At 41.5% G+C, this 24,542-nt stretch overlaps 1 protein-coding gene across 2 annotated transcripts in view; it reads right to left on the reverse strand.

Annotated features, from left to right (window-relative positions):
• Positions 1 to 2,244: 2,244 nt before the first annotated feature.
• CNTN2 (contactin 2) overlaps positions 2,245 to 24,542 on the reverse strand; it is a 430,563-nt gene continuing 408,265 nt past the window's right edge. For both annotated transcript variants that reach the window (XM_073615820.1, XM_073615821.1), the window contains 2 exons: positions 13,055 to 13,223; positions 2,245 to 2,812 (listed from right to left, as the gene is read on the reverse strand). In XM_073615820.1, coding sequence (XP_073471921.1) covers positions 2,709 to 2,812; positions 13,055 to 13,223 — 273 coding nt within the window. In that variant the 3' untranslated portion in view covers positions 2,245 to 2,708. The remainder of the gene's footprint in view (positions 2,813 to 13,054; positions 13,224 to 24,542) is intronic.

A 24,542-nucleotide genomic window follows, 5' to 3' on the forward strand; every position in this document is an offset into this window, starting at 1 on the left:
GGGGGCGATTTGAATAGACATCGGTGCATGAACTCGCACAGATGTCTGTCAAATTGCCCCCAAAGTCGGACTGAAATGGTGTGAGTTCAGCTGAACTCACATGATTTCAAACTGGCCCTCAGTGTGAACATGGGCTTAGGGATAAACCCAGTGATTTTGGCAAAAATTATTAACTTTTTTTTTAAATGTCTGTTTTTTTTTTTTCTTTTTATGAAAAGGATGAAATAGTGAGACTAATAAAGAGACCATTGCTTTGCACAGGAGCAAGTTTGGGAAAAAGCAGCTTCCATAACCCTTCAGACCCATTTTTAAAATTGATCTGGACTAAAAAGGTGGAGATCTAGAACTGTTGTCTAAACAGCACAATAAAAAAATATTGGCCTTGAATTCCCAACGCAAAAATATGTAGTGCACTCTCTGGTATGAGAATGTGCTTAGGCACTCTCCTGTGCCTATAGTCTCATAATTGTATATCTGCAGTGTGAGATCTAAGGCACTGCTGCCCCTTACTGCACTTTCCTGCTCACTGTCCTTCTGGAAGCTCTAAAATAAGGAAGCAAAACTCTGCCTATACCAGGATTACCACCTTGACACAGAGAGACAATGCAGAACAAGACATGGCAAGTCAGTAACGGGGAAAGATCAGCTGCCAGGAGGCCACAGGTACTAGTTACTTGCCTTTTGCCCTTTGCCGGGCTTTTTTGGGCACAGCTCCCAGAGTTAAATTCCTCTTTCAAGCCCTGTCTACCTTTAAAAAACACCTTCATTTCTCCTTCCTCTTTCACTCCAGCACATTTCATCAAAATTGCATAATTGTGCTGAATCTCTTGATCTTTGACAATATTTTAGGGATATGAAAATTCTCATTTACTCTCATTGTATTCTTCTCTGTGTATTCCTTTCTTCTATATAAATGTTGTGTACTGTATTGGGAAATGTTTTAGCACTTGGCAAAATTTAATAAGTCTGTATTTCAAAAATGTTTTTATTTGACAGCTTGGATTCCAGACTGTTGCCCTTTTCACCAACTTTTCCTAAAACGGGGAGATTTGACACTGGTTTGTAGTTTGCCAGGATCTCAGGATACATGGGTGGCTTTTTTAGCTATGGCCTAACAATGTCTTGAGAGGATCCCCATTTTGAGAGAGAACTGTACATTTTTTTGTTCCACTAGCTTAACCACTTCAAGACTGGACTGCTTCACCCCTTCCTACCCAAGCCATTTTTCATAATTCAGCACTGTCACGCTTCAAATGACAATTTAAAGGATTTCTATTTTCATTTCCAGTCTACTGTTTAGTTAAAACATATTTAGCATATTTGTATTAATTAAAACCTCTGCAAGTAATGGTATAAACCCAAAGGGGTATGATATTTTCTCATATTTTAGTCCACATATTTTCCTATTTATATGTTAAAAGTAAATTAGTGGGGTTTTTTTTTTTGTTTTGTTTTTTTTGGGGGGGGGGGGGGGGTTAGCAAACGTAAGTATTAGTCTGGAGAATCCTCCACATGCATGTATTTGCTCACATAGGCTAAAACATAGGAAATTGTACTTGTTTCTTGGAGTTCACCAAGGGACACAGGATTCAGAAGCAAATTGTGTACACTGCTGCCCACGTATAAGGCCAAGCCTGAAATGTCTAGATTTGCTTATACAGTAACTTTAGATTCTTGATCATTATGACATATGGTTTTCACTAAATGTTGCCTCTGTTTATGCATTTTTATGTGCAGCCTAGTTTGCTCAGGTTTGTGACCAGGTTACTTAGTTTGTCAGGGTGTTTGGACACTTTTCATGCTCTCTAATTTCTTATTTTGTTATTTTCCTAGAACATATTAGCATACTGTATAACATTTTAATTTTATCAATCAAGGCACTTTAATGGCTCTCCCCCTATGGGCTCAGAGAGCTTTGGCTACACAACTTCCAACAGCTTATATAAAATATAACAATAAACACATATATATATATATATATATATATATATATATATATATATATAATTTTAAATTTTAGATTGTAATTGTTGTTTTGCTATGATAGGAGTAAAATTGTGTCAGTACATATCTGGCTTGAAAAACACACAATTCTTTATAATAAATGGAGACTTTGAAGAGAACAAAAACAAAGCAGAAGCAAATGTAAGAAAAATGTTTGCAGTTTATAAATCATGTATACATGGCTAAATAAGACATGACTTCCCAATGTGTCTCATCAAAAAGTGCTCTTGGGCCCCTTCCAGACCCAACCCAACCCCACCCCCCATCTCCTAAAACATTCTAAGGTAAATGCACTTTTATTGTTCTGAAACATTTCTGGTGCAGTAACTGCTTTCCTTCTAGGTCAGTGTTTCTTAGTTCTAGTCCTTGTTGGCCTCCAACAGGTCATGTTTTCCAGCACTCTTCAAAGTATCCAAAAAGTATAGAGATAAGAGATTTTATGCCTCTTCATATCTGTGAAGAAGAAGAAGAAAGCTGGGCTTGTACATTGAAATCTGAAAAACATGCACTTTTGGCAGTCACCAACAACTTGCTATTCTAAACAGCACTCAAATCTCAGAAGCGTCATTCCCCATCTTTAACCCTCATCTACATTAAATTGCTGCCTCTGGCTGTTGAGGATATTTGTGTTTCAGCTTCAGGAAGGAGAAGAGGCTCTTGCTTACATCCAGAATTTCCATCAAGAGTCTTACAAATGAGATGTGTCAGACTGCAAAACATTTTAAAAGCAGCAACACAGCAGCAGAGTTGATCACCTGAGCCTGTGTCAGGAATGTAGAAGCAGAATTCTCTACCATCATGCTGGTGCCTGAGGAAAAAAAAACAAGAATTTTTTTTAAAGGGTGTAAATATAGCAGCAGCGCTTTACAAAGAATTCAACGCCAAACTAACAACAGAAAATAATCCACAGTGAATTCCACAGCAGATTAGAATTGCCAGTAACAGGTAACCATGGCCTTTGTAGGATGGGATTTGAGCTGAAACTATAATTCAATTTTACAAGGGCTCAACCTCTTTGGGTCCATTTTTACTACGACTGTGGTTTTGTTTGAATTTATCTAAGAACATATCTAGTATTGTAAATAAGCACCTTGTGGAAAGGCAGGTGTATCTTTTTACACTATTTTAGGGAAGTACCACACCATGTGGGGTGCTGGTTATACCGACTGCCTACATTTAGGATAAGAACTTTACTGTCATAATTGTAAAGGCTTTGTAAATAAGGTGACTGGGAGAAAAAAAAGAAGGAATGAAAGAAAGGGGGTGGGTGTCGTTAACTTAACATTGACACCCTCTGCAGATCGCAACTGCAGAGCGCTTTGAACGCAGTGTGGGAAACGTGCACAGATTACATTTTTTTTTCCGGCATCATGTTGTAATGTGAATCTAAATATAGAAGGGGTACAGCACTAAGAATCATGAAAATAAATTACATAAAATAAACAGATTTCATAAAGTCCAAGTAAATAGTGTAGTATCCCCACACCAGCTTCTGTGAGATAGATATGCATTCACATTCTACACCAGGGGCAGGGCAGCCATCAGAAATTTTTGGGCCCCTTACACAGCTTTAGACCTCCCCCACCCCCCACCACCCGAGTCTGACCACCAATATTCCCCAGGGCTTGCCTATCGGCCATCCTACGGCATCCGCACACCGGCCACCTCATCTGTACGCACTCAGCCCCCCCTCAATCCTGTATGTATGTCAGCCCCCTCACACCTGTATATATGTCAGCCCCCCACACACACACCTGTATATATGGCAGCCCCCCTCATGTACACCAGTATATATCAGCCCCTTACACACCTGTATATTTGTCTGCCCCCCCCTAACCTGTATATATGTCAGTCCCCTCACACCTGTATATATGTCAGCCCCCCCCCCCACACACCTGTATCTATGGCAGCCCTCCTCACACACACACCTGTATATATGTCAGCCCCCCATACACACACACACACCTGTATATATGGCAGCCCCCCTCTCACACACACCTGTATATATGTCACCCCCCCACGCACCTGTATATATGTCAGCACCCCCCCCACACCTGTATATATGTCAGCACCCCCCCCACACACACCTCTGTATATATGTCAGCACCCCCCCACACACACCTGTATATATGTCAGAGCCCCCCACACACACCCCTGTAAATATGTCAGTCCCCCTCACACACCTGTATATATGTCAGCCCCCCCCACACACACCTGTATAAATGTCAGCCACCCCTCCACACACCTGTATATATGTCAGCGCCCCCCCACACACCTGCATATATGTCAGCACCCCCCCCACACACACACCTGTATATATGTCAGCACCCCCCCACACACACACACACACCTGTATATATGTCAGAGCCCCCCACACACACACCTGTATATATGTCAGAGCCCCCCACACACACCTGTATATATATGTCAGCGCCCCCCCACACACCTGTATATATGTCAACGCCCCCCACACACACCTGTATATATGTCAGCACCCCCCCACACACACCTGTATATATGTCAGCACCCCCCCACACACCTGTATATATGTCAGTGCCCCCCCACACACACACCTGTATATGTCAGCCACCCCTCAACACACCTGTACATATATCAGCCCCCCACACACACCTGTAAATATGTCAGCCACCCCCCCCACACACACCTGTATATATGTCAGCGCCCCCCCCCCCCACACCTTTATATATGTCAGAGCCCCCCACACACACACCTGCATATATGTCAGCCACCCCTCCACACACCTGTATATATGTCAGGCCCCCCGCACACACCTGTATATATGGCAGCACCCCCTAAACACACCTGTATATATGTCATTGCCCCTCCACACACCTGTATATATGTCAGCGCCCCCCACATACACCTGTATATATATCAGCACACCCCCACACACACCTGTATATATGTCAGCCCCCCTACACACACACACACACACACACCTGTATATATGGCAGCACCTCCCCATACACCTGTATATATGTCAGCCACACCTCCACACACCTGTATATATGTCAGCCACCCCTCCACACACCTGTATATATGTCAGCCCCCCCACACACACCTGTATATATGACGGCCACCCCCCCCACACTCACACACACCTGTATATATGGCAGCACCCCCCCACACACTCCAGAACAGTAAAGTTCTTATCCTAAATGTAGGCAGTCGGTATAACCAGCACCCCACATGGTGTGGTACTTCCCTAAAATAGTGTAAAAAGATACACCTGCCTTTCCACAAGGTGCTTATTTACAGTACTAGATATGTTATTTGATCATCTCTGCGGTTTTTATTTTTTGCGCTATAAACAAAAAAAGGGTGACAAGTTTGAAAAAAAACACAATATTTTTTACTTTTTGCGATAATAAATATCCAATTTTTTTTTTCTTTCAAACAAATTTTTTCCTCAGTTTAGGCCGATATGTATTCTTCTACATATTTTTGGTAAAAAAAATCCCAATAATAGTACATATAGTGATTGGTTTGCGCAAAAGTTATAACGTCTACAAAATAGGGGATAGATTTATAACATTTTTATTATTTTATTTTTTTTACTAGTAATGGCGGCGATCTGCGATTTTTATCGTGACTGTGATATTGCGGCGGAATATCGGACACTTTTGACACATTTTTGGGACCATTCACATTTATACAGCGATCCGTGCTATAAAAATGCACTGATTACTGTATAAATGTGACTGGCAGGGAAGGGGTTAACACCAGGTGGTGATCGAGGGGTTAACTGTTTGCTAGGGAGTGTTTCTAACTGTAGGGGGAGGGGACTCACAAGGGGAGGAGACCGATCGGTATTCCTCTGTACTGGGAACATACCATTGGTCTCCTCTCCTCTGACAGGACCGTGGATCTGTGTGTTTACACACACAGATCCACGGTCCTGCTGTGTTACCGTCAATCGCGGCCCCCGGGCACGCGCACGGGGTGCCCAGTGACACTGCGGGCGCGCACGCGCCCCCTGTAGAGCCGGGAAAGCGAGGCTGTCATATGACGCCCGCAACGAGAGCTGCGCTGCCTGACCGTCAATTGACAGCCGGCAGTCAGCAAGCAGTTAAGAAGCAGGACACATGCATGAGGCTTTTATTTTATTTTTTGGTTGAATAATAATGATTTGATTTGTTATATTTTCTATATTTTTGGATGCATAGAATGCACTTTTTGGTTAAGTTCTTTTGGCAGATAGCATGTCTAATTTTATTTGTTTTCTTTTTTAATGCACAATAAAAAAAATGTGGAGAATAATACTTGGCTATGTGTTTTACTTCAAATGACATTTTGGGAGTAGGCAGTTACATTTAAAAAAATACAATGTAAAATTGACAAGGGACACCAACATAGTTGTATCTTTGATCTTAAAAACTATGGGATAATGGTGTTGTGGTAACTTGCCCCAAAAAAAAAAAAAAAAAAAAAAAAAAAAAAAGCATAATAATATTATTCTTGATATCACTAGAAAAAAAAAGCCTTTGAAAATGTGTTTGCAATAACTCCATCAGTATTACCAGCAAAGCCGCTTCATTATTATCCCATTAAAGAAGAAGAGAATGTGCGCTGCATTTCAAGATTTCATAATTTGCCACGTCAGGAATGTTAATTCTCCTTTACGAACACTAGTTTCCAAGACCGACCGCTTCTGCCTCGTCCTTGCTTCCGAGCATGCGTGTTTGTACTTTGGACTTTTGTCTGACGGACTTGTGTACACACGCTCAGAAAATCTGACAACAGACATTTGTCTGATGAAAATTTTCAAACCTGCCATCCAACATTTGTCTGCGGAAAATCCGACAACAATTGTCCGATGGAGCGTACAAACGGTTGGATTTTCCACCAACAGCTTTTCATCACACATCTCCTGTCGGAAAATTGGATTGTGTGTACGCAGCTTAACACTCACACGCAGTAACATCAAAAACAGCTCAGCAAACAATTTTCAAAGATGGCCGCAGCGTACGGCGTGCTTACGTCATGCGCTCCTAGTCCAGCCTTATGAGTTTTGTCATATTTTGACGTCTTCAGAGGTGTGATGAGCAGACATAAGCATGCTGTAGGTACTAGGTTTACTTTATGTAATTTATTTTCATGATCCTTAGCGCTGCACCCCTTCTATATTCAATTTCGTATGGTTTGTAATCGACTTTTTGGTGCTGGCTGCTTGTAAATTTATTGATTTTATCTAAGCGCAGATATTTTTTGAATGTATTGTAATGTGAATCTAGCTTAATGATGCAACCCTAAGATGTTTATTTGGCACTCTTTGAACATATCTGGGGGGAAAGCCTTCTAATGTTACAAGCCCTCAGGTGTGTTCATTATTGGTAACATCACATTTTGTAACTCGCAAGCAAACAATCAGAGGTCATTTTTTTATATGATTTGATATGGTTGTGTATATTGTCATTAGTTGCAGGGGGAATCTACACTTTACACAATAAATGCTGCTTTACCTTAAATAAGCCTGCTAAATGAGAATGCTATAGAAAATTTGAAGAAAGGACAAAGGGAAGTATTAAAGTCCAAGATAGAGCTCTCCAAACTGTGCACCATTAACTTAAAGGGGTTGTAAAGGCAGAAGGTTTTTTATCTTAATGCATTCTATGCATTAGGATAAAAAGCCTTCTGTGTGCAGCAGCCCCCTCACCCCTAATACTTACCTGAGCCCCATCTAGATCCAGCGATGTTGCAGGAGTGTCTCATCTGCCCAGGACTCCCCTGCTCACTGGCTGAGACAGCAGCGTGGCACCATTGGCTCCTGCTGCTGTCAATCAAAGTCAGTCAGCCAATGAGGAGACAAAGGGAGTGGGGCCAGGCCGAGGCTTGCTGTGGGGGCACTTAACAGGAGGGAGGGGCCAGGAGCACCGAAGAGGGACCTGAGAAGAGGAGGATTGGGGCTGCTCTGTGCAAAACCACTGCACAGAGCAGGTAAGTATAACATGTTTGTTATGTTTAATTAAAAAAATCTACTTTCCATGCCTGCTAATTTATGAGTTTCTGCAATTGACTTCTATGTGGCCACCTTTTGCAACAACTATTTGCAGTTATAAAACAGGAAGCATTCCGTTTGGTGAGTTTGCGCTTTTTTCTGATAATTGGCGGTGCACATGTTTTTGGCGGATTCTCATGGATGACGATAGAAGATCTCATGTTGATGATTTGAGTGTATTTTCACACATTATTTGTTGAGCATTATGTAATTTGTGAGCACTTATTTCTAACATAAATACTGCACTATGGTTCCCTTCTCTTTTTGCTCTGGTATATGAGCTTTTTCTACACAGCTAATATTGCCCCAGTGGAAAAGGGAGGTACCTAAATGAGCTGGATAAAGGCTGGAGCGGATTTAAAGGGGAACCTCATAAATTTGTATCAGGTGATTTTTGTTGCTTATGATCTTTCAGCTATCACTTCTGGTGAGTTTACAATCAGCTGGGGGACTAATGACACATAGGGGTTGATTTACTGAAGCCAAATAGACTGTGCACAAGTTGCTCCAGAATTTAGCAAATGAGGTAACCAATGAGCTTCTAACCCCAGCTTGTTCAATTAGGCTTTTGTAATAAAACCTGTAAACGCATCGGTTTCTATGCAGAAGTGAGCCTGATTTTGCACTTTCCAGCTTTAGTAAATATACCCCATTGCGTACTTAAAAATGGGGTATGCCTGTATATAGTGGGGACGGAAAGTATTCAGACCCCCTTAAATTTTTCACTTTTTGTTATATTGCAGCCATTTGCTACAATCATTTAAGTTCATTTTTTTTCCCCTCAATGTACACACAGCACACACACACACACACACAGATATATATATGAGGCATACCCCACTTTTAAGTACACAATGGGGTTTATTTACTAAAGCTGGAAAGTGCAAAATCAGGCTCATTTCTGCATAGAGACCAATGCATAGAAACCAATGAGCTTCTAAACCCAGCTTGTTCAATTAGGCTTTTGTAATAAAACCTGTAAACGCATCGGTTTCTATGCAGAAGTGAGCCTGATTTTGCACTTTCCAGCTTTAGTAAATATACCCCATTGCGTACTTAAAAGTGGGGTATGCCTGTATATAGTGGGGACGGAAAGTATTCAGACCCCCTTAAATTTATCACTCTTTGTTATATTGCAGCCATTTGCTAAAATCATTTAAGTTCATTTTTTTCCCCATTAATGTACACACAGCACCCCATATTGACAGAAAAACACAGAATTGTTGACATTTTTGCAGATTTATTAAAAACAAAAAACTGAAATATCATATGGTCCTAAGTATTCAGACCCTTTGCTGTGACACTCATATATTTAACTCAGGTGCTGTCCATTTCTTCTGATCATCCTTGAGATGGATCTACACCTTCATTTGAGTCCAGCTGTGTTTGATTATACTGATTGGACTTGATTAGGAAAGCATGTCAGAGCAAATGAGAATCATGAGGTCAAAGGAACTGCCTGAAGAGCTCAGAGACAGAATTGTGGCAAGGCACAGATCTGGCCAAGGTTACAAAAAATTTCTGCTGCACTTAAGTTTCCTAAGAGCACAGTGGCCTCCATAATCCTTAAATGGAAGATGTTTTGGATGACCAGAACCCTTCTTAGAGCTGGCCGTCTGGCCAAACTGAGCTATCGGGGGAGAAGAGCCTTGGTGAGACAGGTAAAGAAGAACCCAAAGATCACTGTGGCTGAGCTCCAGAGATGCAGTCGGGAGATGGGAGAAAGTTGTAGAAAGTCAACCATCACTGCAGCCCACCACCAGTCGGGGCTCTATGGCAGAGTGGGCCGACGGAAGCCTCTCCTCAGTGCAAGACACATGAAAGCCCTCATGGGGTTTGCTAAAAAAACACCTGAAGGACTCCAAGATGGTGAGAAATAAGATTCTCTGATCTGATGAGGACTTTTTGGCCTTAATTCTAAGCGGTATGTGTGGAGAAAACCAGGCACTGCTCATCCCCTGTCCAATACAGTCCCAACAGTGAAGCATGGTGGTGGCAGCATCATGCTGTGGGGGTGTTTTTTAGATGCAGGGACAGGATGACTGGTTGCAATTGAGGGAAAAAATGAATGCGGCCAAGTACAGGGATATCCTGGATGAAAACCTTCTCCAGAGTGCTCAGGACCTCAGACTGGGCCGAAGGTTTACCTTCCAACAAGACAATGACCCTAAGCACACAGCTAAAATAACGAAGGAGTGGCTTCACAACAACTCCGTGACTGTTCTTGAATGGCCCAGCCAGAGTCCTGACTTAAACCCAATTGAGCATCTCTGGAGATACCTAAAAATGGCTGTCCATCAACGTTTACCATCCAACCTGACAGAACTGGAGAGGATCTGCAAGGAGGAATGGCAGAGTATCCCCAAATCCAGGTGTGAAAAACTTGTTGCATCTTTCCCAAAAAGACTCATGCCTGTATTAGATCAAAAGGGTGCTTCTACTAAATACTGAGCAAAGGGTCTGAATACTTAGGACCATGTGATATTTCAGTTTTCTTTTTTAATAAATCTGCAAAAATGTCAACAATTCTGTGTTTTCTGTCAATATGGGGTGCTGTGTGTACATTAATGAGGAAAAAAAATGAACTTGAAATGAAAAAAGAAAAAAAAATTAAATGATTTTAACAAATGGCTGCAATATAACAAAGAGTGAAAAATGTATATATATATATATATATATATATATATATATATATATATATATATATATATATATATATATATGATACAAGTGAGCATGGTATGGCAATTAAACAATTGAACAGTTAACCAATCAATTAAAAATACACTCCTATTACACTAATGAGAGCCTATGCTCCTTGCCTTCCCATACTAACATGTCATATGACACATAAATCAAACAAAAAATCACAAACAGAACACGCCACACATCTCTTCCAACCTGTCACACACCAACACAGATCCAGCAGCAACTGCTGGATGACTGTGCGGGAGAGCACAGGGAAGAAGACAGTCAGCCATATACAGCAGGACACCCTCACAAACTAAGTGCACATAATGCCACAAAATGAGGGATACACATAATGTTATTTCCTCCTCTGACAGGCTGTGTAGCTAACAGGCCATTCACAGCATGCCAGAAAACCAATGATGACCTATAACAACCTAATACAACTGTTTGGAAAACGACAAAATATGTTGGGTGAAATAAAGTGTCCAAAAATTCTAAATATGAATAAAAGATCAAAATAATCCAACAAAAACTGATCCCTGGGAACCCAATACAAAAAAGGTACAGCTGGGAAAAAAAATGGTACAGTTGGATGAAGAAGGAATGATCCTCATATGAACAAAACACAGATGTAATACAAAACCTACTTATTGACGCAATTAAATGTGGTTTGAGATAAACGAACATCAGTGCCGTATTGGCTGTTAATAAAATTATTCAAACCAAAAATTTTTCAAACCAAAACGCCACAGTGTTCATATATAGTGTTCATATATATATATCACACGACCATACAACAATACAGACCAGACCAACACACCCTCCAGATGGCACTAACAGCTCCCTTGTTCATTCTTAAAAATGTGTAAGGTACAACGACCTACTGGAGCTCTAGGGCGTAAATGATTTATGCTTGCACATGATTGAATGATAGAAGTCAGCAGAGCTTCTACTCATTTACTAAGCTCTGGAGCAACTGCACTTGCAGAATGCAATTGCACTTTGCAACGTGCACAGTCTATTTGCCTTTAGTAAATCAACCCCATAGATTCTAAATACACCTAATCAGTGGAAGAGAATTACACTGACATTGGATTATGAAAGGACAGCGTAATATTTGATGTATTTTGTTTGTTTGAATGGGATTGTGATACACATTTTGGGCATTAGTTTGTATTGGAAGATAATAAACATTCTCCTTTTGAGTGCTCACAGCTTGCACTTTGCACAGCTGCTAGCTCACAGACCTGGCTGCAGGGACCACTAATGATCAGATACCAAGCAGAGTGGACATATGATCACTATGCCAGCTATGGCTTTGTGATCATATGCAGGTTAGAGGCTTCACAGATAACATAAGAAGAGATGGGCGAACACTCCCCTGTTCAGCTCGCAGCAGAACTCCAGAACAGGGGAAAAGATCTAACCTGAATGGCGAACGCCATTGAAGTCTATAGAAGCCGAACAGTGCCCATTTTGAAGGCTTATATGCAAGTAATTTGCCATAAAAGGGTTATGGGTGTTTGGGAACTGCCCTGGGGGACATGTATCAATGCAAAAACTTTTTTTAAATATTATAATTTTTTTATTAGCAGTGATTTTAATGATGCTCAAAGTGCAACAATAAAAATGAAAAATTCCTTTACATATAGTGCCTGTTTTTGACAATTCCTTTATTTAAAAAAAAAAAAAAAAGTGTAAATCCACATCGTCAATCGTGCAGGCCGCTACACACGAAAAAGAACAACAAAATGGTCCGCCTTCATTGTCCTACACACGACACTGCAGATGCTACTTTAGCCTCAAGGTAACAGTTTGCCTGTGTTCAATAGTGTAACGCATTTGTCAGCCCATAGCACAAAAAAAGAAAAAAAAAAAATGCTGAATAGCTCTTTGATCATCATAAGGTTATGTATTTAGCATTTTTCTTAATTAGACATATTTGTAATCTGGCTACACAAGGCACCACAATGTGCATGGGTTGTGATTTGATTTATGCATATACACAAATAGTTAATTTATAAATTATTATTCTGAAGGAATATTTCCTGACATATAGGGGTTTATTTACTAAAGCTAGAGAGGGCAAAATTTGTCACAATTCTGCATAGATCAGCTTCTAACGTCAGCTTGTTTAATTAAGCTTTAGCAAAAAAAAACCTGGAAGCTGATTGGTTTCTCTGCAGAATTGTGACTATATTTGCCCTCTATAGCTTTAGTAAATAAACCCCATATTGTTTACTTTATTGGAAATACTGGCAAATACTTTATTGGAAATACTGGAAAATTTCTAATAAATAGTTGTGTATTCTCCCAAAAAAAAAGCAAAGGTGGCAATACCTAAATCTTTGGGAATGTGTACTTCTGCTGGTTCCCCATCTCCACCTTTTCCAGTGGCACAGAGTTGTATTGTCACATGACTGGCCCCTTCAGGAAGTGGAAGCTCTGCTCTTGTCTTGCTGGTTGCATACAGGGTAGGAGTTGATTGTGAATCAAGCCTATAAAGAAGCTGGAGAAGTAATGCTTATTTAACAAAAATATTTACTGTAATATACTGTATAGACTTTTTCAAAAAGCAAAACTGAATAAAGCCATGACTCACAGAAAAATATATTTGATTGCATAAATGTATTGTACTAAAAATTGCTACCTATAGCCACATCCTTAGATGTTACCTAATATAATTACTTTATAGTTACATTCTGAGGAAGTATTGAAAGTATTGTCTTTATACAGGAAGATCCATCAGTGCAGGTGCAGTAGGCAGCTATCGCTACAGAAGAAGAAGATGCAAACAGTAGGCCTTATATTTAAAAAATGAAAAATATACAGTGAAGCGCTCTCAAAGAAAAAATTTACCAAAATTCATAAATATAAAAGTAGAATGTCAGTGTGCAAATGTAAATATTCAGCAATATATGTATATGTATATATGTGTGTGTGTGTATATATATATATTTGTATGTGTATATGTGTATGCGTGTGTGTATATATAATTTCATTGTTGGTGAAATTTTATATATATCAAATATTGCATATAAAATATAATAAATGTACGACAATGCTTCTACTTAGATAACACTTGTGCAAAGAACACAAAATATATATATCCAAAGTCCAGGTGTCAAATATACCTCTTGTAACCATAAAACACTACACTGACATTATAACAAAACAAGCTCTTGAGAGTTAAGGATAGCAGGTACCTAACGAAAGTGTCATAGCTTTCCCTAATTAGAGCAAAGCAGCTAAGACACCAAAAGATACTGTAGGTACTGTATGTGCACACATTACTAAATGCTTGAGCTTCACACCCATCTTGCAGCTTGTTTTGGCTGTTAAAGTGAGATTCTATTTTTGCCATTGTTGGTGAAATCCAATGCCTAAGACAGTTGGGAAAGAGCATACTAACACAGGTGTGTGCTACATGTAACAAAGATGTTGTATTTTCATTAAAACCAAGCAGTATACAGTGCCTTGAAAAAGTATTCATGCCCCTTGAAATTGTCCACCTTTTGTCATGTTACAACCAAAAACGTAAATGTATTTTATTGGAGTTTTATGTGATAGACCAACACAAAGTGGCACATAATTGTGAAGTGGAAGGAAAATGATTAATGGTTTTCAAAAATTTTTACAAATACGTGAGAAATGTGGCATGCATTTGTATTCAGCCCCCTTTACTCTGATACCCCTAACCAAAATCTAGTGGAACCAATTGCCTTCAGAAGTCACCTAATTAGTAAATAGAGTCCACCTGTGTATAATTTAATCTCAGTATAAATACAGTTATTCTGTGAAGTCCTCAGAGGTTTGTTAGAGAACCTTAGTGAACAAACAGCATCATGAAAGCTAAGGAGCATACCTGACAGGTCAGGGATAAAGTTGTGGAGAAGTTTAAAGCAGGGTTAGGTTATAAAAAAATATCCCAAGCTTTGAACATCTCAAGGAGCACTTTTCAATCCACCATCTGAAAACAGAAAATGGAAAGAGTATGGTACAACTGCAAACCTACCAAGACATTGTCGTCCACCTAAACTGACAGGCCGAGCAAGGAGAGCATTAATCAGAGAAGCAGCAAAGAGGCCCCTGGTAACTCTGGAGGAGCTGCAGAGATCCGCAGCTCAGGTGGGAGAATCTGCGCACAGGACAACTATTAGTCGTGGACTCCACAAATCTGGCCTTTATGGAAGAGTGACAAGAAGAAAGCAATTGTTGAAAAAAAGCCATAAGAAGTCCCATTTGCAGTTTGTGAGAAGCCATGTGGGGGACACAGCAAACTTGTGGAAGAAGGTGCTCTGGTCAGATAAGATCAAAATGCAACTTTTTGGCCTAAAAGCAAAATGCTATATGTGGCAGAAAACGAACAATGCACATCACTCTGAACACACCATCCCCACCGTGAAACAGGGTGGTGGCAGCATCATGTTGTGGGGAGGCTTTTCTTCAGCAAAAGTCTACAAAAGACTTGAATAAGTGCACTTATTTCTGTGTTGTGATCTCTTTCAATAAAAGAAACCCTTGGATGGAAGTTGTCGATCCATGGTGTGCTAGCGAATATGTACACTTGCTTGATTTTTCCAGGACCCAATTGGTAATCGCTGCAGCACCCACCATTTCAAGAGCTATACTTGCCAGGAAAGTGTGTGAAAGGAATATTGACAAGATTTCAAAAGACCTGAGACTGGGGCGGAGGTTCACCTTCCAGCAGGACAACCACCCTAAACATATAGCCAGATCTACAATGGAATGGTTTGGATCAATGCATATTCATGTGTTAGAATGGCCCAGTCAAAATCCAGGCCTAAATTAAGAACCTGTGGCAAGACTTGACAATTGCTGTTCAGACGCTCTCCATCCAATCTGACAGAGCTTGAGCTATTTTGCAAAGAAGAATGGGCAAAAATGTCACTCTCTAGATGTGCAAAGCTGGTAAATACATCCCCAAAAAGACTTGCAGCTGTGAATGCAGCAAAAGGTGGTTCTACAAAGTATTCACTCAGGGGGGCTGAATACAAATGCACTTCCCACTTTTTACATATTTATTTGTAAAAAGTGTTGAAAACCATTTATCATTTTCCCTCCACTTCACAATTATGTGCTTACTTTGTGTTGGTCTATCACATAAAATCCCAATAAAAAACATTTATGTTTTTGCATGCAACATGACAAAATGTGGAAAATTTCAAGGGGTATGAATACTTTTTCAAGGCACTGTATGTGTCTTTCTCTTAAAAAAAAATAGTATTGTCATTTAGACATTTTATATGTACAAAGATTTCAGGTAAATTGAATTACTCCTGTTAAATCTTTTACTGTAACGCTTGTATAGCTCTAACTTGGTTATTGAAGAAGGGTGTGCGCCTTTTATGGTAGCTCTGGTACCACTTATTTCCTGACAGACTCCATGGCAGCCTACGTGTGGGTTAACCCCGCCTCCTCTCCAATGCTATAGGACCCCCTACCCTATAAGATTGAGCTCACCTGTGTAGACTGTGTTCCTTTTTTGTCCTCCAATGGACCTACACACACTGTTCACGTCCGGTCGGATGTTTCCAAGATTTGGCATACCATTTAGGCGATGCAGCTCAGGGCCCAGCCACAGGCAGGCGTGTAGTTTCCTAGGCACTGAATTCCTCAAGTGGTGCAGTGGAGTCTGCCTCTGTATGCCTGAAGGACCGGAGCATCAACGGCTGGCAAGGTCTGCGACCCTCTTCTTCATTTTTTCCATGGCAGTCGCCTTTGTGTTTTCTGTGTTGTCTATAGTCACATCTATGCTTTAATTCAGCTAAAACTGTGTCCCCAATTCCCTTCATGGTGGCTGGAGCGCTTCGCGTTCCAGCTCGCCGCGGCGCTTCCGGGTCGCGGCCGCCGCCGTCGTCTGCGCATGCGCAGGGCTTCTGCGAAAGCGAGGCTTGGCTCACGTGTGCGCGGATTGGTGGTTTCCCTGGCGGCCGCGCAGACGCGAGGTGGGGGGGCGGTGACGTCACTGGCGGGGATTTCAAAAGCGGCTTCTAGCTCCTGCCATAAGAGGATCATCCCAGGCAGTGAGCAGAGGCAGCAGCTTTCCCCAGCCCTGGTCTGCCTTAATAGGTATTTTTTGCCTGGTGCCCTTTTTTTCTTAAAGGAAATTGCATAATGTTAAAAAAAAAAAAAATGTATACATATGAATAAATAAATAAATAAATATTAATATGTATATGTGTGTATATATACTTATATATATAATAACAGAGAAGGATTATGGGAGAATTATGTCATATATGTATTAGACGTATATTAGTGTCTATTTCGTTCTTATTTCATTTTTCCTAAAAGGAATGTTGATACGAATTCATTTTGTTTTAAAAATGAATAAATAAATAAATAAATAAATAAAAGGAAGAGAGGCAGACAAGTTCTTTTTCTTCCCTGGTTCTGGGTACATTTGGCATTTTCAGGCCTTTTTTTCAGACCATCTGTTCGTGACGTTTTTGTCCAAAGGTCATGGACAAGTCACCGCCTTCATGGGGCCAGCCCTCATGCACAAGGTTTGTGCAGGTGAAGGGAGGGGTTGCGGTACAGTCGCAAGTGTGGCACTTTGTTGTCATATCTCGCCTCCAACCCCCCCCCCCCCCCAATTTTCTCCTTCAGTCCTTTCAGGTTGGATCCTCAGGTCGAGGTCCAGAACGACAGAGACCTTGCCAGGCCACAATACAACAGCTGAGGAGATGTTTCCATTCCTCCTCCAACAAGGAGATGTTTCCATTCCTCCTTTAAGCAGAGGAGATGTTCCATTCCTCCTCCAACAAGGAGATGTTTTCATTCCTCCTTTAAGCAGAGGAGATGTTCCATTCCTCCTCCAACAAGGAGATGTTTTCATTCCTCCTTTAAGCAGAGGAGATGTTCCATTCCTCCTCCAACAAGGAGATGTTTTCATTCCTCCTTTAAGCAGAGGAGATGTTCCATTCCTCCTCCAACAAGGAGATGTTTTCATTCCTCCTTTAAGCAGAGGAGATGTTCCATTCCTCCCCCAACAAGGAGATGTTTTCATTCCTCCTTTAAGCAGAGGAGATGTTCCTTTCCTCCTCCAACAAGGAGATGTTTTCATTCCTCCTTTAATCAGAGGAGACGTTCCCATTCCTCCTCCCACAAGGAGATGTTCCTTTCCTCCTTTAAACAGAGGAGACGTTCCCATTCCTCCTCCCACAAGGAGATGTTCCATCCCTCCTTTAAATAGAGGAGACGTTCTCATTCCTCCTCCGACAAGGAGACGTTCCATTCCTCCTTTAAAACAGAGGGGACGTTCCCATTCCTCCTCCCATAAGGAGATGTTCCATTCCTCCTTTTAAACAAAAGAAATGTTCCCATACCTCCTCCAGTCACCGCACACACCGCCATGACAACCGCTCTGATCACAGAGCCTGCTGGGGATGTGGGACACGACTCCCAGAGAGCAAGTCACCGTGTGACCCATCTTTTGCCCAGGCGGCTGGAAAGCAAAAGACACAAATAAGATGGAGTCTCTTATCAAGCGTGTGATTCTTCAACCCCTAAAGGAGTGGGATGCAACCTACACGCGGAGCCCCTATCTGGCTCCCTGGCTGACGGGGCCCAGGAAGATCCAGGCCTATTCCAGCCCTACGATGCCTCCCCAGGCTCTTAAGTCAGTGATTTGAAAGGAGATGAATTTATCTGAGGTTTTGATTTCTCTCTGGTTTCCCCACTAGTCACAGTGGTCGAAGAAGCCCTGAAGTGGGAGGAGCCTTCCACTCAGTCGGCTAAGCAAAGGAGAATAACCTGGGGAAGGAAGGTTCTGACTTTCTGCTCTTAGTGGAATTGTAGGAGTAAAGTGGACAAGAAAACTTCCATGTCAAGTAAAACCTCTAGTCTTTATCCCTTCGAAGCAGAAGAGGTGAAACATCTGGTAAATGCTCCCCTCATAGACGCAGCATTACTGCTACATTATTGCTACCGCCTGGCTAAAAAGTCTCCTTTTTTCCTAGAAGATACCGTATCCTTTGATACGGGCTCAAGAGGAGAATAGTCCAAGGTCTTGTAAAAATTTACGGGTTAGCTGATATGACTTGCAAACCCGTCCTGGCCCTAGCAGCTTGTCCAAGGCGATGGAAGCTCGGACAGAAAACATGGACTCCATTCTAAGGGGGAAAAGCTAGCCATGGGCCTGACGGTTCAGGAATTGAAGCCGGCAACGGACTTCCTGGGATGAGCGTCGATCGGTCTTATCCGCCTGTTAGCTCGGGCTACGCTGTCCTGGGTTACGGCCGAGCGGCCTTATGGTTACACCTTGGTTCGCTGATTTAAGATAGGCATCTGTTTGGCTGGGAGAGACCCCAGCCCAGAAGAAGCAGCATTGGACGTTCATGAGAAGCACGCTCATACAGGCCTGGCCAGGGACTTCAAAAGTAATTGATGCAGGAGGCGGACGCCCTTCTGAAAACCCGCAAAGATCCAGGTATCCAGTGGTCGCGAGCCGGCCAAGTCGTTTCGAGATTAGGCTTGCCCAGGCGGGTCAGGAAGGGGATCGTGGACCATAAAGACGATCTCATCAGGTCACACACGGTCCTTCGGCGGCACTCCTTTCCCCGGATTCATCTCTACCCTGCTACCATGACTAGAAGAGATATGCAAATGTTCCGCCCTATGTGAATTAGCTGAAAACACAGGGAGCGGTGCCTGTCCTGAACGGCGAGGAGTTCCAAGGGGTATTCTTCCTTCCCTCTTCCTAGCTCAGGAAAGGAACGGTGCTTGGTGTCCAGTGTTAGTCCTGATTTATCTATCCAAAAGGAGACTCTGGCGACCATTCAGCAAGCTACACAACCAGGAGATTGGTTAATCTCAATAGACTTGAAGGTTTCTTATTTCCACGTTCCTGTGCAGAGGTTTCTGCATATGCCTTCGGTTCCAAGCCGGCCAAGAACATCTGCAGTTTACCTGCCTCCACTTTTGGCTGACAATCTCTCCCCGAGTATTCTCGAAAGTCCTTCGGGCTTTGGTGGCCCTCAGCCGAATAAAGGGATACACTTGTACCACTTCCTAGGCGATCTCTTGGTGTTGTCCCTAGTCAAAAAAAAAAAAAAAAAAAAGCAGCTGCTGGTCCACAGGGAGCAAGTTATCTAAATATTGATAGAACTCGGGCGGTTCCTAAACCAAGGGGAAAGCCAGCTAGAACCAGTCCAGCGCTTGGTATACTTAGGGGCTCAGTTCATCAACGATGGAGAACACCATCTCTCTTCCAGTAGAGAAGATTCCAGTCGTCCTCGGGAGAATCTGTCTGTCTCTGAGCTCCACACGCTGGAAGGCTTCAGCGCTTGAAAATTATAGGTACGGTGGTTTCTACGATCCCCATGGTTGAATGGGCCCTATGGAGGGTACGCTCTTTTGGTCAGGGCCTCTTCAACAATGGAATTCAGGAGGCGTCAATCAGTTGACTCATATGACATCATTGATGAAGAACAGCCTCTTCTGGTGGCTTCAACGCAAAATTCTATCAATTACCACTCCATCGCTCCGGTCTCCTGAAGTCACGGTCACACCTGATGCCAACAGGGCTGGTGGGGGGCCCTCTGCAGGGTGGAACTTGCACAAGCCAAGTGGGATGCCCATCTTTTTATTCTGCGCTCGAATATCCTGGACCTTCGGGCAGCTGGGTATGCCCTTCAGTCCTTCTCATGGATGGGGAGTCAGTTTCATTGGAGATGGGTCTCCTACACTAAGGGACAAGGAGATACCAGGAGCTCCATCCTGCTCCAAGAAGTCTAGTCCATCATGTCTTGGGCTCAGAAATATCTGGCCAACGTTTCAGCAGTCTTCATTCCCGGTGTCCAGAACGTCCAGGCGGACTTCCTGTCGCGCACTCAGTTAGACAACAATGAATGGTCTCTTCATGTACAGACATCCGAGAATGATTGGTTTAACTATTTTTTCCTTCATGAGCTCAAGGAAGAAGTGCTTGAAAAAAGTTTATAGCTGAATTTGGGCTAAGTCGCTCAGGTTCTCATCTTCTACGGACGATTCAGGTAGAAATCCAAAAGCTCAGGATATCCTCAGCTTCCTTCATTCCAGTCTAGGTCTTTCTCTATTTATTGGCTCTCCTAGAGTCTGAGCTTCAGCCTTGTCGGCTTTCTCTGGTACATCATGGGCTGTGCACCCTTTAATCCAGCAGTTCTTCAGTGGAGCGTCAAGATTCGGACCACAAAGGAGACCAAGTTTTCCCAAAGGGGATCTTCCCCTTGTCCTCAACTCACTGTCTCAAATCAGTATCATGGGATCCTCCCGCTTTCCGTTGAAATCCTTTCTACTAAAGTCTCCTTCCTAGTAGCCATTACCTTGGCTAAAGGGGTCCCAGAAGATCGGGTAACTAGGTCACGAAGAACCTTTTCTGACATTTTTCCGGACCGGGTGGTCCTTATTCCTAGGCTCGGCTCAAATAAAAAGTTACCTCAGGGTTCCTTAAGTTTCCAGAAATCATTCTGCCTACACTCAGGACCCCGGGGTCCATTAAAATGTCATCCTCTAATCATAGGCAAAATTTCTGAAAGTATATCGGCAAGTTACTTCCTCCTTCTCACGCTCTAACTACCTGTCTGTCCCGCACTCTAGCAGTAACAGAGCGACTACGGCCTGGATTGGCCAGTTCATCCAACAGGCTTATAGAGCGAGGGGCCTGGCTCCTCTGGAGGCAGTAGTGGCATGCTCTACCAGGGGTATAGCGGCTTCATGGGCAGCAGCCCGGAAAGTGGCTTCAGACGTCATCTGCAGGTGGCCTCATGGGCCTCTATTAAAACTTTAACGTCACAACATTATAATTAACCATGCTCCGCTATCTTCTGTGAACTTTGCTTTATAAATCCTGTCGGTTGAGGGGTCAAATTAAATTTATTTCTGTTCAGCATGCCCACCCGTGTGGATTGGCTAGTTATTTCCCACACGTAGGCTGCCATGGAGTCTGTCAGGAAAAAGGAAAATTTATTATCAAATACTTACCGTAATTTTCCTTTCCTGATGGACTCCATGGCAGACGGAGTTCCCACCCATCAGTCAAGAGTAGGCTAGTTACGGAACACAGTCTACACAGGTGAGCTCAATCTTAAAGGGTAGGGGGTCCTATAGCATTGGAGAGGAGGCGGGGTTAACCCACATGTAGGCTGCCATGGAGTCCATCAGGAAAGGAAAATTACGGTAAGTATTTGATAATAAATTTTCCTTTTTTTATTACTTAAATTTTATTATATTTCACAAAATATAAATATTTTGTTAAAAATTCTCATTCATAACATTTTTTTTCCAATTTCCCCCCTTACCCTCACCCTCCTCATCCCTCCCCATCCCTCCTCATCCCTCCCCATCCCTCCCCATCCCTCCCCATCCCTCATCTCCCCTCCCAATCTTTCTTCGTCTATTCCCTCTACCTCTCTTTTTTCAGACTCCCATTATCCCAGAATATTTCTTTGTATTCTTAAACTCTTTCCATCCTTTCCAAATATTTACTAATTTTTCTATTCTATCTTCTCCGTAGTGATATACTGTAATTCTTCTATGTTGTATATAAATTCTACCCTTTTAACCCATTCTCTTATCATTGAGCTTTCTAATGCTTGCCAATGTTTTGGGATCAGGTATTTTGCTGCATTTATTAAGTGTGGTATCATCGTTCTCTTATATTGTTTAATTGTAAGTTTAGTATTGTGCAATAAATAGGTTTCTGGATTTTTCGGGAATATTCACTCCCGTAATTTCTTGGATCTGTTGTATCCCTTCTTGCCAAAATTTCTGTATTTTCAAACACTCCCACTATATGTGTGTCATTGTTCCTCTTTTCCCACACCCTCTCCAGCAAAACAGTGTTTCCTCCTTTTGATATTTCTGTGCTTAGATAAGTGGTCTATACCATCTTGATAGACACTTAGGCTCGGTTCACACGGGGGCGACTTGTCAGGCGACCTAGCCGCCTGACAAGTCGCCTCCCGTTCTGTACAATGGAACCGTTCTAATCGGAGCGACGCAAGTCGCTCCGACTTAGAAGAAAGGTTCCTGTACTACTTTGGGGGCGACTTGCATAGACTTCTATACAGAAGTCGTCTTGCAAGTTGCCCCGGCAGTCGTGTGCAGGTCGCCTCGGTGAGGCGACCTGCAAGTAGTGCCGCGTCTAGTGTGAACCGGCACTTATAGTTCGTGTCTTTCGTATTTATATCTATTGCTGTTCCATCTGCTGATTTCAACATTTTTTCTTGCTCACTCCAGGTGGCACCAAGTTCTGCTTTCCACCTTTCCAAGATGGTTCTGACATTTAGAGTGAGAATATTGTAAATCTGGGAAATACCGTGCCTTGGTGCCTCCTGTAGATTGAGCAATTTTTCAAAGGGAAATAAGCTTTCTCCTGATCTTATTGGGTGCAGCAGTGTCTCTATAAAGTGTCTTAACTGATAGTATCTTAATTCGGCAATAATAATTCCTTTTTGTGTCTTAAGCCCTGAACTGTGTATAACTCTCCCTCTTTCATAATATCCTTTTAATCGTGCATTTTTATCCTTTTATCCATACTCCGAATAATGTCTCATTCCCTGGTAAAAAAATAATTTGTCCCTGTAAGTGGTATTAATGGTGAATTATATTCCTATTTTCTTTGTCTGTGCATTAAACCCCATATCCTAAATACATTCATTGTTAATTCACTTGTGTCCTTAGAAAAATTGCAAAACTGTTGTGGTACCCATATCCCCTTATTCAATTGTGTTTTCAATTTTAATCCAACTTTTTTTTCATGAATTAAATGTCCGTCTATAACTCATGATAGCAAAACTGCATTGTAATATCTTGTAAAGTCTTGGTATAACCAGTCCTCTGTGTATTTTGTCTTTATTGCAAACTGTATTCTTGTTTTTTTTTGTGCTGCCATATAAACTTAAGTATCATCTTCTTTAACACTTTCGCTGCCAGGCCCTGTGCTCCATTTTGTACACTCAGGTGGCCAGACCATTTTTGCAATTTTTCAATTCCTTTATTATTCTTCACTTATAGCTTTCAAAGTTTGTAATAGACCCCCCAAACCATATATTTTCTGAAAGCACATGATCAGTAGAATAAAAAGAAAGTACTACTGATTTCTAACGTCCCATGATGTTTGCACAAATGTTTATCAAAACAATATTTTTGCTAAAAATCCACTAAAATCATGATTAGCAGATAAATACACGGCAAATTTTCCAAAATTCCCACTAAATAAAAAAAAAGTAACCTGTATTGAGTTAATAAATAACAAATATTTGTAACTTTTAATTGCACCTTTGTGCGAAAGGGTGAAAATTGAACAGACGCAAAAGTGTAAATATCCAAATTTCTCTAAAAATCATAAGGTTTTCATTTTTCCCTTAAAGTTTTCAGAATTTGTGAAAGACCCCCAAAACCATATATTTTCTGAAAGCATATGACCTCTAAAATAAAAATAAGGTACTACTGATTTTTTAGACCCTGCGGTATTTGCACAAATGTTTATCAAATCAATATATCCGCCAAAAATATACTAAAACCATTAGTAGCAAATAAAAACACAGCTAATTGTATAAAATGCATGCTAAATCCCTACTAAATATAAAAGCATAACCTGTATGGAGTTAATAAATAACAAAAAATTAAAATTTTTACATTGCGCCTTTTTGCAAAATGGTGAAAATCGAACGTATGCAAAAATGAAAATATTCAAATTTTCACCTCACCTACTATGTAATTATCACAATAGGGATAAAACTTTTTCGCAGAAGGGAGTTTAACAAGACTTGTGGCCACTCATTAAAATTAGAAGAAAAGAGGTTTAACCTTAAACTACATA

The sequence above is a fragment of the Aquarana catesbeiana genome, linkage group LG02 (assembly GCF_042186555.1).
Source record: "Aquarana catesbeiana isolate 2022-GZ linkage group LG02, ASM4218655v1, whole genome shotgun sequence".
Classification (NCBI taxonomy): domain Eukaryota; kingdom Metazoa; phylum Chordata; class Amphibia; order Anura; family Ranidae; genus Aquarana; species Aquarana catesbeiana.